At 40.1% G+C, this 14,786-nt stretch overlaps 1 protein-coding gene across 1 annotated transcript in view; it reads right to left on the bottom strand.

The window, feature by feature from the left end:
* LOC134464157 (zinc finger protein 721-like) overlaps positions 1-12,946 on the bottom strand; it is a 31,866-nt gene extending 18,920 nt beyond the window's left edge. The window contains 3 exon segments of the mRNA XM_063217619.1: positions 3,240-4,124; positions 8,359-8,872; positions 12,789-12,946. Coding sequence (XP_063073689.1) covers positions 3,240-4,124; positions 8,359-8,845 — 1,372 coding nt within the window. The 5' untranslated portion in view covers positions 8,846-8,872; positions 12,789-12,946.
* Between the last annotated feature and the right edge of the window lie 1,840 nt (positions 12,947-14,786).

Below are 14,786 nucleotides of genomic sequence, written 5' to 3'. Positions count from 1 at the left end.
AACAGGGGGTTGTATTTTGGTCATGAGAGGAAGGTTTTTTTTGGTCAGGCTCTGACACTAAAATCAGTAGCCTACCTGTGTTATAATCAGAGGGCAAGAAAGTAGACTACTGTCACAGGTGCTTTACTTTCAAAAATGATTTTGCTATGCTACTTTTGAGATTATATTATAATAGTAAAAAAGGGGTGTTTTTGTCTTGACATGTCCTCTTGTACTGAAGCCCTTCCTTGACTGTTCCTAATCCTAAGGACACTTCTGCCACCTACAGGAACAGTTAGAAAATGCCTAGAGGCTTGAAATTTATACAGAAGATAGGTCAGACCGTCCTCGAGGCCTGGCTGTAAAAAAACGCAATTATCAGCGAACGACGTTGAAGGCAGGGGGCGTCACTATTCGAAATGACGTCATAGCGACGTCGAAGGCAGCCAATGAGTTAATGAAGATAAGACAACAGGCTGGTCCACTTGAGCCATGAAATGACAGGTGTCTCAGTTATTTTGTCCAACCCCTGTATCTGCATTGCTGCTACTGTACATTTGTTTACCCCCGCCCCACACACACATAGGGTGCGTTCCAATATGCGGCCTTGCGTCCTCCACTTATGCTTGTGGCCTCGTATCAGGAAGTAATACATCATGATGACATCACTGACACCAGCATTATATTTTAATTGTAAAGTCATTTTCTCATTTGCAAGCTGGATGGTGAATGAAGAACAGTCCCCCCAAAAATTGTTTTGGCTAGGCTGACAGCGTGGAAACTTAATTGTTTTCTCCACAGAGGCGGGGCATCAGCAAAACGTGAGGCCACAAGCACAAGTGGAGGACGCAAGGTCGTATATTGGAATGCACCCATACAGTACATAAACACTTAGCAAAGAGAGATATCCTCCGCGCTCCTGCACTTCACAATCTGGTGCGTCTCGGGAAAGGACTTAGTAAATGCAGGGGAAGAAAGGAATCACCGGAGCATCTTCAGATGTGAAAATTAACTTGTTTTATTAGGCAAGCACCAAGACTAACGTTTCGACGTTCACACGTCTTCTTCAGAGTCAATATGGCAAACCTGGGTAGGTGGTGCTTAAAAAAAAACTTTCAGAAGCACCTGATAGGTGCGTAGGGGTGTGGTGACTGCAATCACCCAAGGGTGCCAATGACAAAGGCTGCACTCCAAAAACAAAACAAGAAAAAGACAAAGAAACAAATTACAAAGTAAGCCAAACAAAAGATAAGAAAAGTGGGGGGAAAAGTACATAAACAGTCTTGGGATGATTGACATATGTAACCTCCCCCATGACAAAGGGGATGTCATGATGTAATTGTGCCTCTTCGGAAAATGCCTCTTCTGCAGCCTGATAAACCAGCCTAAATGTGAGATTGGATGTGTAATTTAGTCTGGCCCCGATGAATAGTACATCCGCAGACTGTTGATGAGAACAACGCGTTGTCTTTCAAACCGTACCTGTGCCTATAGGCCAACGCTCTGACCAATCAGTGATATCTTTCTCGTGGATGTGCTTTCCCAGCGTTGCAAGCTTCATCGTCACTCCCTCAAAACTCTGCCCGCTTTGATTCAAAACAAATCTCTGCGTTGTGATTGGTTTGCCAGATTCAGGGCAATGTGTTCAAAATGTTCGACTGATCCGGTGGCGCTCTTTTACTAGGCTATCTCTTCTGAAACTTTCGTAAATATCTATATAAACTATCACTTACAGTGTAGCATTGTGTTAATTGTAATAATTAACTGTAATGGTTGAATTAAACTAAATGGTCATTTACCATTCATTCTCCATTCCACCATTCCATTGTCTCATGTGTCATTCCGTTTGTCAATATTTACAAGACGCATGGGAGATGCAATGCACAATGTTTTGTTCAAATACACAAGAGGTGGGTGTTCTCGATTAAAAAAAAAAAAATGTTTGATTCGTCGACAATAATGTCAAACGAAATCAACCATGCTCGCTTCTGCACACATCCGTTTAGCCATTTCACACAGGTAAGAAAAGAGACACGCTTTTACAGCGAATGTGATGTTCGGCTGAAGAGATTTTAATCGAGGAAAGGAAATATGATTGAAGACTCTTTAGATAGAGAGCAGGAGCGTGATTTGCTGCGGCCGTATGAAGAGGTCGACGAGTGGCTTCCAAATAGTCTGGCAGTCAGCTAGATTTCGCCACCAACGTTACTAAAAGTTCACTCCGACACTCTGGGCGATTGGCGAAGGTGCCAATATCTGAGGAAGCACGTCTTTTAGATACGTATATTTCAGAATATTTTCACTGAGGAAGTTGCGGATATGCTGATAGCCTATTGGTGAGGCAGACAACGGTAGACATGCGGATTATAGACGCGCGGCCACACATCCAGCTCAAAGTGGAGCCCCGTCTCAAAATGCGATATGAAATAATTCATCGGTCTCTGCATAACGTTTGGAGGAATGAAACGGCCATACTCGCCGGTGGGAGAGCAAGTGTCTGTATCAGACAAATGTCTCCCGACTTATGACAGAAATGACTGCCTTACATTTATAATAATGATTATTATGATTTAGTTATAGTTGGCTATTGTAACAGTAGCAATAGTAATAGCCTATAATAAATAGCATCAAGCATCATCCTGAAAGCACATCAAAGTTTTTTCAATCATTTGATTATGATATATGATTTCTTTAAGGAAATGTATTAGTGTTAATGCTGAATGAGCATAATCCTGTGAAAGCAGAGGATTTTACCTTTTAAATGCAATTCATCCCATGTCCCTATGTGTTCCAGAGGCTGAGATATTGAATTTTTCATAGGAGTTTTCAACCAATTGTTCTAATCTCAGAAAACCCTCAGGCATTGGGGACCTTTTCTAAGAACTGGCTTAGGCGCCAATGGGTTAATACTGATCAGAATTACCCATCTCATTCCCTCATTGGTTTGAGAAATACAGTGAGTGGTGGGAAGTGATCATGTCCACTCCTAAAACATTTCCTGCTGTCTTTGTATGAGTAGAGTTTTCCCCCACGTGTGTCTCCTGTGTGAAGCCTCTGGTGGATATTAAGGTCTGCTTTCCTCCTAAAGCTTTCTCCACAGTCAGCACATGAGAAGGGTTTCTCTACTGTGTCAATGTGCTGGAGAAATATGAGGAGATTCTTAGTCTTAAAGCTCTTGTCACATTGGCTGCAAGTGTACGGCCTCACTCAAGTGTAACAGCGACTCATTTACTCTCTCAAGTGTGACGACAAGTGTGTCTTAAGGTGAGCAGACTGAGAGAAGCTCTTGTCACACTGACTACAAGCATACGGCCTCTCTCCAGTGTGAATGCGGAGATGTGCATGAAGGTGACCAGACTGAGAGAAACTCTTGTCACACTGACTGCAAGCATACGGCTTCTCTCCAGTGTGAATGCGACGATGTATGTGGAGTTTAGAAGATGACAAAAAACTCTTTCCACAATCTATGCATGAAAATGGCTTCTCCCCTGTGTGAACACGGTGGTGCATTTTGAGCTCTGCTTTTGACTTAAAGCTCTTGTCACACTGACTGCAAGCGTACGGCCTTTCTCCAGTGTGAATGCGACGATGTGCAAGGAGAGTAGAATACCGTGAGAAACTCTTTCCACAGTCTTTGCATGAAAATGGTTTCTCCCCTGTGTGAACAGGCTGGTGGATTTGGAGTTCTCTTTTTCTCTTAAAGCTCTTGTCACACTGGCTGCAAACATATGGCTTTTCTCCAGTGTGAATGCGACGATGTGTGTGGAGGGTAGAAGAATGTGAGAAACTCTTTCCACAGTCAGTGCATGAAAATGGTTTCTCCCCTGTGTGAACATGCTGGTGGATTTGGAGATGTTCTTTTCTCTTAAAGCTCTTGTCACACTGACTGCAAGCGTACGGTCTCTCTCCAGTGTGAATGCGACGATGTATGTGGAGGCGAGAAAACTGTGAGAAACTCTTTCCACAGTCTAAGCATGAAAATGGTTTCTCCCCTGTGTGAACACGGTGGTGGTTTCGGAGATTTTGTTTTGTCCTAAAGCTCTTGTCACACTGGCTGCAAGGGTACGGCCTCTCTGTAGTGAAGGCAGCAGAATGTGTTTTTCCACTAAACTCCGCTCCGCTGGAACTGCAGAGTAGCAGGTGCCCTGTGAAGAGTTAAATGGAAATTAATATTAGTCACAACGGTGTGTGAAGATTTATCCCTGCCACTTTCTGTTCTTTGCAGAGATTATTTAATGCAGTCCGCATCAGCCATTTCTATTACCAGCGTTCTGAGAGAAAAATCGAATTAAACTACGGTAGTCCTGTCCGAACAGGGCTTAAGACAATAAACATGTCTTTTCCTTCAATACTTGTGTTGCTGCAGATATTAAGATATTCATTTGGAAACAATAAAAAACACTTCCATAACTCCATCATGGAAAACACTTCAGAACACAACAACACAGAACTTCAGCAAAATCATTGAAACTGCCACAGATTTCATGTCTTAAGGGTCTGTGTACATTTCACAGAATTCTGTCTGCTTTACGCTGCCATGCACCCCATCCAGGCCCCAGAGGAAGGTAGGCCGAGGCAACCCAGCATTTTATACAGGGACTGTCTGTCATTAACCCATTTGATCTAAACATCTCTGGGTCAAACACACATCACAAATAATTAATTTAGGAGTGATTCTACGATTTGACTGCACTTTTAAGTCCATGGATTTTATTTGCCAATTCCACTAACTATTAACTGCATCCAATGATGTTTTGGACATTAGCAAACATGTATCTTTCATATAAGGGTCATTCCACGCCAAATCAACAAGAGCCCGCGCACTTAGGTCTCAAAAAATTCTGAAAATATTACCAAGTGTACCCGTGGTACTTAAGAGAAACACTGTAAATTTATTTGAATAAAAGATGTATACTCTCCGTGTTACAGCCAATTTCACTGGGGGAAGGGGGTGCCCATTTTGTTCGCACTGTCAAAGTTCACAAGCCCGTAGCTCAATAACTAAACCATGTAGGAAGTTCAAATTTGGCATGCTGGTACATAGATAGGAATAATTCGTGGCTAAACTGTCAGTTTTGGTCTGTATGATCCTGCATCGTCATAGCATTCCCTCAAAGATGATACAAATTGTACTGGAGTTTTTGGCTGTGCTCTGTTTAGGCCTTCAGAAGACATATTTGTGCCCAACATAGCCTCTTGATTTTTTCCCCTTGTAGAGACAAGTGGGAACACTCTCATAAAAAGCTAAAGAAAGGAAACCCCATCAGTGTTTGACCAGAAGACCTCACAAGTAGGGGAGGGCGATATGGCAAAAAAGTTGTATCACGATATTTTAACATGAAATCACGATTTCGATTTTTTATCACGATCTTCCATCCAAAAAATAAAAACAACAAAAAACAACTTTCATATACTTGCAATTTGTAATTTGCAGTCAATAAAATGTTAACACATTGATGACACTCTCATAAAGTGTACAATTGGAATACAATAATGTAAAGAATAAAGTGAAGACAACAACAAAAGTGAGAAAACGTCACTCTGATACTGATAATAAACATCCTCACTGCAAGACGATCTATACGATTTCTCCACTTTGGCAGATTCGAGACGATCTTTTACTCAATATCGCGATTCACGATATAATATCGTCATATCGCCCACCCCTACTCACAAGTCTGACAAATCATTTTGGGCGTCATTTTCAGAGCTCCAGAACCCCTTGTGGGATTGTCCACAGACTTTTATTTTATTTTTTTCTTCATTCTCCATGAATTCTTCTTTTTAAAAATGCCAATGAGACTTGTCTTATGTGATGTTTTCTTTTTTAATTTCCAACCTGAACATGGGCAACATGCACATTGAGAGCAATATGTTTTCTATGCGTTTCTTCCGCTGCCATCTGCTGGTCAAAAAGAGTAACAACATGACTCTTTGTGCCTGACCTACTGTCTCTTTTGGTGTGCGAACCTGCTCCCACATTGAACGCTCCTGAAATCATTGAAATTGAAAGGAATACCTGCACCCCTGCACAGGGACTCTCAGGTGATCATGTCCGGGCAAAATTTGCATTTGATAATTTAGTATTTACATTAAATGTTATCGAAATCATGTTGCTCTCTTTTTGCATTTTGCCCATGTTCAGGGTGGAAATTAAAAAAGAAAACATCACATAAGACAAGTCTCATTGGCATTTTTAAAAAGAAGAATTCATGGAGAATGAAGAAAAAAATAAAATAAAAATCTGTGGACAATCCCACAAGGGGTTCTGGAGCTCTGAAAATGACACCCAAAATGATTTGTCAGACTTGTGAGGTCTTCTGGTCAAAAACTGATGGGGTTTCCTTTCTATTTATAGCTTTTTATGAGAGTGTTCCTACTTGTCTCTACAAGGGGAAAAAATAAAGAGGCAATGTTGGGCACAAATATGTTTTCTGAAGGCCTAAACAGAGCACAGCCAAAAACTCCAGTACAATTTGTATCATCTTTGAGGGAGTGCTATGACGATGCAGGATCATACAGACCAAAACTGACAGTTTAGCAACAAATTATTCCTATCTATGTACCAGCATGCCAAATTAGAACTTCCTACATGGTTTAGTTATTGAGCTACGGGCTTGTGAACTTTGACAAAAAAAAGAATGTGAACAAAATGGGCACCCCCCTCCCCCAGTAAAATTGGCTGTAACACGGAGAGTATACATCTTTCATTCAAATAAATTTACAGTGTTTCTCTTAAGTACCACAGGTACACTTTAATATTTTCAGAATTTTTTGAGACCTAAGTGCGCGGGCTCTTGTTGATTTGGCGTGGAATGACCCATAATACAGAAAGTGTAGACATGGCATTATTTCCCTCAGCAAGAATTAATATTTAATACTGGTGTTGGGCGTTTTCATGCCGTCCTGTTTTCCAAATGTCAGATGCAGTCTTCATATTAGCATGTAAAGAAACTTGTTTTGCCCAAGACAATTGCAAATGTTGATTCACAGTAATCATCACAATATGTCAAAACTGTCAGAAAGACCACTGTCCTTTCCATTATACATGAAATTTGCCATATTGTGTGTGTCCACGAAAACTGTGTTAACCATGTCACGGCCTGAAACCCCCTCCATAAATCAGTAATGGCTTGGTCTTAGGCCATACGAATAACATCATGTGATGTCATAACCTCTTATATGGGAAGACTTTTTGGAAAATTTTGAGCTCCATCCTTCCATAATTTAATCCATTCTTTTTCATGTTCTCATAGCGGGAAAAGTGCCTGTCAAATGTGTTATCAACATATTCATAAGAATCTCAAAGTGTTACCGTCAATGGTGTTACAATTAGCTATGACAGTTGAGGAGGAGTATGTTTTTGCCAATTTATCTCCATATTGACAGACAAACAAACAAAATAATTTGTGTTCTAGGGAGATGAGTTTGTCTGCTCTGTTTTTTCTCTTCAAAAAGTGCCGACTTGTTCCCCTGCACTGTTGACCGTAACACAATTGAGTAACACGGTTGACTGTTTTGAAAGCATTTTTGTGCTATTGATCCCTTATGTGTTGGAAAAATCCTATGAACAGACACTAGGGATTATCTCTGAAGAAGGAAGTCTTGTGTAAGGAGGGTGACTACATTCAAATCAGATGTTACAGGGATTTATAATGAAAAATGTGTCAGTCTGTATCACAGTGAATCATAAAATCCTACTTATGAAGCTCAACAATCACATTTTCTATATCAGTTGCACAGATTAATGACAACATTATTGCTAAGGGAGATGAACACTTTCAAACGTATGTTGTTTCAACTCTGTAGTATTTTTATATATGTTTGAAATGACATAGTATTTGTCCATAACACTGTTGACAAAATAATCAAGCAAATGTTCGCTTTCATTAGAGTATTTATCAAATGATTTAAGATTAAGCTTGGCAATGTGTTTGTTTGGAAACTTAAATATATACACTATGTAAACATCTAGGTCATTTAGTTGAAAAAAATACTGATAATTGACATTTTGCTTTTGCCAAAAGCGCAGGCGAGTCGTAGAATCACTCTTAGACATACACATGCATTTTTGCATGTTCTGCAGTTCAGTATGCATTATTAAATATTATACTATTTGAATTTTGAATAAATGTAAAAAGAAAAGTCTCAAAGCTTTCTGACCTGCAGTTGTAACATACTTTATGTAACCAGTTCGGATCTCGGATCTTTCGATACAGCTGTGGACTGTGGTGACCACATACTAGTTCAAAATGATACTTATACACGTGTTTGAGTAAAATGAACATTGCTGTTTCACTCTATTAACTACCGACAACATTTCCTCTGAATTTCACATTAAAATGTGCAATTTGGAGTTTATTTGTATTTATGTCTTACCAGATCTCCTGCTTGGCTCGACATCTCTGTGGTTCTCTTCATTGTTCTCCTGCCGTCCTTGTGGTCTACAGCAATCCACCAGCACTACAGATACGCTCCTCAGACTGTAAAGAGAACGCAGGGTCTCCTCGCTGTCCTCTTTTACGCTCCTGAGCTGAGGTGGAGAACCGGGGAACTGCTCTGTTTCTTCTTTTACATTCAGCTGTTCTGAAGAACCAGGGAACTCTTCTCTCTCTTCTTTTACGTTCAGCTGAAGTGGAGAACCGGGGAACTCCTCTGTCTCTTCTTTCATGTTCAGCTGGGAGGAAGAACCAGGGAACTGCTCTGTCTCTTCTTTTACATTCAGCTGTTCTGAAGAACCAGGGAACTCTTCTCTCTCTTCTTTTATGTTCAGTTGTTCTGGAAAATCAGCTAATCTGAACTCCTCCGTCTCTTCTTTGATGTTCCTCATCATCTGGAGTGGAGAGTTGACTTTTGCAGAGGCCATCTTAGTAGTGTTCTACAGACCTTGAAACTGGACAGAAAAATCATGACAATTACTGGCAAAGTTTGTCTCCTTTTACATTTGCAATCCAACCTCACAGTAATGGCGGTGCGGGCCTAAACCAGCATGCTAGGAACAAGGTAATGAGTGTAGAAGCTTAAACCAGCAGGACCATGGACAGTAGTATCTGTATTATTTGATGGCTTAAATCGATTTTAATGTGTAGACCAGGGGTTCCCAACCTTTTTCAACTTGGGGCCCACTCGAAATTGTCAAAAATGTTCGGGGGCCACCTCTGACCCAATTAAGAATAAAACTCAAATAAATCAACAGTAACACACACCAAAATATTATTAGTATACCACAATATTATTTGATGGCTTATTTGAGGAGTACCATAACAAATATGTGATTAGAATTTTGCCAAAATGTTGAGTTCTCAATATGATGTCATAATGTCTTTGCGAGATTTTTAACACAGGGGTGGTTGACGTTTAAGGGCGTAACGCAAAAAAAAAAAAAAGTTTTTCAAATTCCTGAAAAAAATGATGGATAAAAATTGGAAAAAAAATAGAAAAAAATAAAGCACTTAGTGGTCTGTGGAATTTCACCTTATTTTTGCCATTTTTGGGAAAATGTGTCCTGCATCAACACATAGCATAGGCATGTCACACCGCAGGAAAATGGAGTCACACCACAGGGAATTCACTGCATTATGGCCATTTTAATCCTTTTGTATACATGACTGACATTTGAGCTCATGCTAACTTGATAATGATATTGTGTTTAATCTTAATATGTGTTTTCATTAATAAAAAAAACTTGTTTTCCTCCTATAAGAGCAGTCACACCACAGGACACCATGAAATGAACCTAAGCATTGCGTGACAGAAAGATTGCAATATGAAGACATATTAAGAGGTTAAGAGTCACCTTAAACTTCCACAGCACTCTCTAATAACTGAGGTACTGACTGGTTAGGAGCCAGTCTTTAAGACCCTTGTAGTTGGCCTTGCAGCTGCCCATTCACAAACATTGACATACATGTCACCCCACAGGACGCAATTTGTGTTACGAAATTGAACTTGTAGTTAATATTACTGTCTTGAGTTTTTTCCACATTCACATATCTTAATCCAAAGTTAAGATTTATGCAATCATGCCAAATGCTTCATACATTATTCAAAATGTTGTTGGTTAATTTATATATATATTATTATATATTGTTTCATTAATGTTACAGTCACACCGCAGGAAATTTGACATATAAACCTTTACATAAATCGTAACAAAAATGTTTCTTCTCATCTAAGACTAATATGAAACATAATGTACCACATCTTCTTTCATTGATATTTGTTTTTTAAAGGAAAATAACAGTTTTGTAGGTTTTTAACCAATGTTACGAAAAAACAAGGCGTCACGTCTCCCACCCACAGACATCTGTAGGAGCTGTAGAGTGTTCCAGTAAAATTCTAGAAGAACCTCTAGAAATTCCTTAATCCTAAAAGGGTTAATGTGTAGACCAGGGGTTACCAACCTTTTTCAACTTGGGCCCCACTCGAAATTGTCAACAACGTTCGGGTGCCACCTCTGACCCAATTAAGAATAAAACTCAAATAAATCAACAGTAACACACACCAAAATATGATTATTATTTTTAGAAAATGATTTCAAGGCCCACTAAGAAATACCTTTAGGGCCCACCAGTGGGCCTCGGCCCATAAGTTGGGAACCACTGGTGCAGACCATGTATTGACCCGTTTAGAAGTCACATTCTCACTGATTGTTGACTCTCTAAGACACACACGCACAGAAGTGCACACTGCACATAATAACACTGCATGTATGCCATGCTCAGAGTGCCTCAGTCATGGAGGAGGATGGGGATAGCACTGGTTAATTACTCCCCCACCAACCTGGCAGGTCGGGAATTGAACCGACAACCTTTGGGCTACAAGTCTGATACCCTAACCCCTCAACCATGAACTCCCTTGCGGCCCCACAAGGGCTCCCTCGTCCTTCACTTTGAAAACCCATATGTATACCTCCATTATTATATCCCCGAAACGCGGAGCGTCGGGGATGTAATGGTTTTGCGTGCGCCGCCGCCGCGTCCGCCGCCGCCGCCGCCGCCGCGTCCGCCGCGTCCGCCGCCGCCGCGTAAGGTCTTTCGTGTTAACGCGATAACTTTTGAACGGATGTTTGGATTTGTCCCAGATTTTTTGGGTGAATGCTCTAGGGCAGGTTCATGAACTGATTCGAGTTTGGAGGTCAACACTTTCAAGATGGCTGAATTCAAGATGGCCGAATTTTTGTTTGGTCCATAACTTCTGACCGGGTGGATGGATTTGTCCCAGATTTGGTGTGTGAATGCTCTAGGGTAGGTTCATGAACTGATTCGAGTTTGGAAGACAACACTTTCAAAATGGCGGAATTTTCATTTGACCCATAACTTCTGACTGGGTGGATTGATTTGCCCGGTAACACCTTATTTTAATGGTTCACCATTTCAGTGAATCTACCATATTAGGTACAGTGTAATAACCAATGTAACAATATTTAATACCATGTAATACTAGTGTAATACCAGTGTAACAATATGCAATATCAGGTACAGTGTAATAACGAGTGTAACAGTATGCAATACCATGTAATATAGTGTAATACCAGTGTAACAATATGCAATACCATGTAATACCACTTACGCACAAACACATGATGTAAGTAAAAAAATTACATTGTATTAAATATTGTTACACTGGTTATTACACTGTACCTAATGTGGTATATCCACTGAACCATTAAAACAGTATTACCATTTGCCCCATTTTTTGCTTCATTTTCACAATAGTCATTTGGTTTTAAGCCTATGCACCTCATGTCACGTCTGTATGTAACATATACGTTTACAAAATGGTGGACGGAAGTGGTAGGAATGATGGGGGACTGGAAACGTCGCGTTTCGGGGATATACCTTAAGCAGTCGAAGGTGACTGCACAGGCAGTCTAGTTTATTCTGTTGTGTTTATCACTGAGAAGCATGGCATGACACTTACTGTCTTCATGGTGCATCTACCATCTTCACTTGCAAAAAAAAAGCATTTCGCATTTCATTAATTCCTACATGTGTATTAGGCTACTATGTAAGGACACTTAAACTTAAGTTTCTAACTTTCAGAGTTACAGTGCAACATGATATTATTCTTACAATACATACTTCTGTGCATCTTGTAAACATGAAATGGTGATGGCAGTCAACATATGCGATTGGAGATGTGGTGTCAAACTGTGCCTGTGAGAAATGCCTTTGTAATAAGGTCTTTTATTCATTTTCATTCATTAAATTTCTTCTAAACACCACATACAATTTCAGAAATTCTAGTGGTAGCCATTCAATGTCTCTGGATTTTTATTTTTTATTTATTTAGCTCTTGCTTAACCAGGAAAAGTCACATGTAACGCAAGCCTTTCATTTCTACGCCTTCATCACCACAAGAACATGACCTTTTTCTCCACAAACCTCATTGCGCGCTCAGATGGGGAAAAAACACTTGAAGCCTATGGGAACCGTAAAGTCCACAATAGCAGCGGCTTGAAAAGGTGTCGGCTTATCCTTAACTCAGGCCTGAAGAAACAGTCACACGCTACCATAATAAAAATGTTATATCTTGTTGAAAAAGTAATCCAACACTAGATGGACATCTTTTGACATTGTGAACAATGACACAGCAAACGCATGGCATAATCAAAGATAAAGGCGTTACAACGACACTAGAGCATGGCTAAGTTTTAGTGGAGGATTTTCTTCGGAAAGCGCACCGCAGCACGACCAATGTTCAACTTCAACGTGTAGTAGGGCAAGAAAAAAAAGAAGAAAAAACGTGTAGTAGGCCTACCAGAGAAATGAACGCGGTTGCGGCTACAGAACTAACGGACCACCTACCTCCACTTTTTCGACGTATCCAAAAAAGCAGTCAGGGTTTTTTGTCGTCTGAAGAAATATGACTGTAAAGCGACGGGCCTTTAAATAAGCTTTCTGTATCACAAACAATGGAAATGTAGTCTACACGTGTTCCAACACTTTTCGGTTGTGTTTGTTTTGATTTCCTTCCTTGAGTGTAAGGAAGGAAGTGACGAAGGACCAAAACGTGGTCATCTTGTATATCAAAATAAATCTCCACTTCAAAATAAAACCACAACCGCTCTACATAGACCTCTCTGGTAAAACGTGTGACTAATACTACAGGCATATAATAATAATAATAATAATAATAATAATAATAATAATAATAATCATGATTTAAAAAATATATTATTATTAATAATAACAATAATATTAAGCCAGAAATAGCAGAATCTGTTAAAGAGGTTTCACAATTAAGTAAAGGAAGAATTGCTCACTGTATGTCTTGTCTTGGCCATTTATTCAACATCTTTTTTACAGCAATATAAGCAACATGTACCACTGTATCCTGCAGTGCATGCTGTTATGATGTTTATTGCATAGAAAAGGTTCAGGCTTGGGAAGCAATCACAATGTAAAGCTCTGTCTGACATGTAGGCCTACTGTAGCCCACCATGACTGTATCCTGCTGTGCTGTTAATGCTGTTATGATGCTTATAAACTAATGCGTATCCTACAGAGGGCTCAGGCCTATTAACATGCAACAGCAATATTAAGATTCAAGATTTGTTTATTACGTCTTATTATAGGTTTGAAGCCAATAAAGATGAAAAAAATGTTGTGTTTTTGTGTCCTCAAAAAGATTTAAAAAGTATAAAAAGAGGTGGGGGGAGGGGATGGAAAAAGTGCAAAAAAGTGCCTTGTTGTTGTCTTCAACACGTGTTTCAGCCATCTTAACTGCTTGGTGGAAGAAACTACTTTGGAGTCTGGTAATGTGAGATTTCAGACCTCTAACACCAGAGGCAATAAAGGACTACTCTCCTGTTTCCACCAGAGTGGCCCATCGAGAGCTCCACAGGGTCAATACCCACGGCCGGTCATCCAAATATCCCTTTCAGACAGCTTCCTCTTGCGTCCACAGGAAAATCCTATTGGATGTGGTTCATCCTTCTTGGTGGTATGTAGACATTACCTTGGATACCATGGCTCTTGATACACCACAAAGACTTGCTGTCAGTCAAAGATGCAAACAGTTACACGTGCACCAAGAATTTCTCCTTTTTGATCTCTGATTTGTCACCCATAATGTTGTGTGCATTGTGAAATTCTGAGCAAAACTGTGCTCTTACCCTGCTAACCTTCACACTTCACTTTACTGGTGCAATGTGCAATTAATGAAGATAAGCCAACAGGCTGGTCCACTTGAGCCATGAAACTTCACACACTAAAATGACATCTGTGCTCTTTTATTTTACACTTTATCAGTCATAAAGCGCTGCACTTTGTGGACTTGCACTGCCATCTTGTGGTCAGGCCGAGCTGCTGCATGGTGCTGCCAGTTAAAAAACATCAGGTCATGTTACAATTTGCAATGTGCAATTAATGAAGATAAGACAACAGGCTGGTCCACTTGAGTCATGAAACTTCTGACACTAAAACGACAGGTGTCTCAGTTATTTTGTCCAACCCCTGTATCTGCATTGCTGCTACTGTACATTTGTTTACCCCCGCCCCACACACACATAGGGTGCGTTCCAATATGCGGCCTTGCGTCCTCCACTTGTGCTTGTGGCCTCGTACCAGGAAGTAATACGTCATGATGACATCACTGACAGCAGCATTAGGCCTATATTTTAATATCTCACAAAAGCTCAATTGTAAAGTCATTTTCTCATTTGCAAACTGGATGGTGAATGAAGAATAGTCCCACAAGGTCGTATATTGGAATGCACCCATACAGTACATAAACACTTAGCAAAGAGAGATATCCTCCGCGCTCCTGCACTTCACAATCTGGTGCGTCTTGGGAAAGGACTT

Source organism: Engraulis encrasicolus, chromosome 15, assembly GCF_034702125.1.
Source record: "Engraulis encrasicolus isolate BLACKSEA-1 chromosome 15, IST_EnEncr_1.0, whole genome shotgun sequence".
NCBI classification, from domain to species: Eukaryota; Metazoa; Chordata; class Actinopteri; order Clupeiformes; family Engraulidae; genus Engraulis; species Engraulis encrasicolus.
This window is presented reverse-complemented; position numbering and strand designations above follow the sequence as displayed.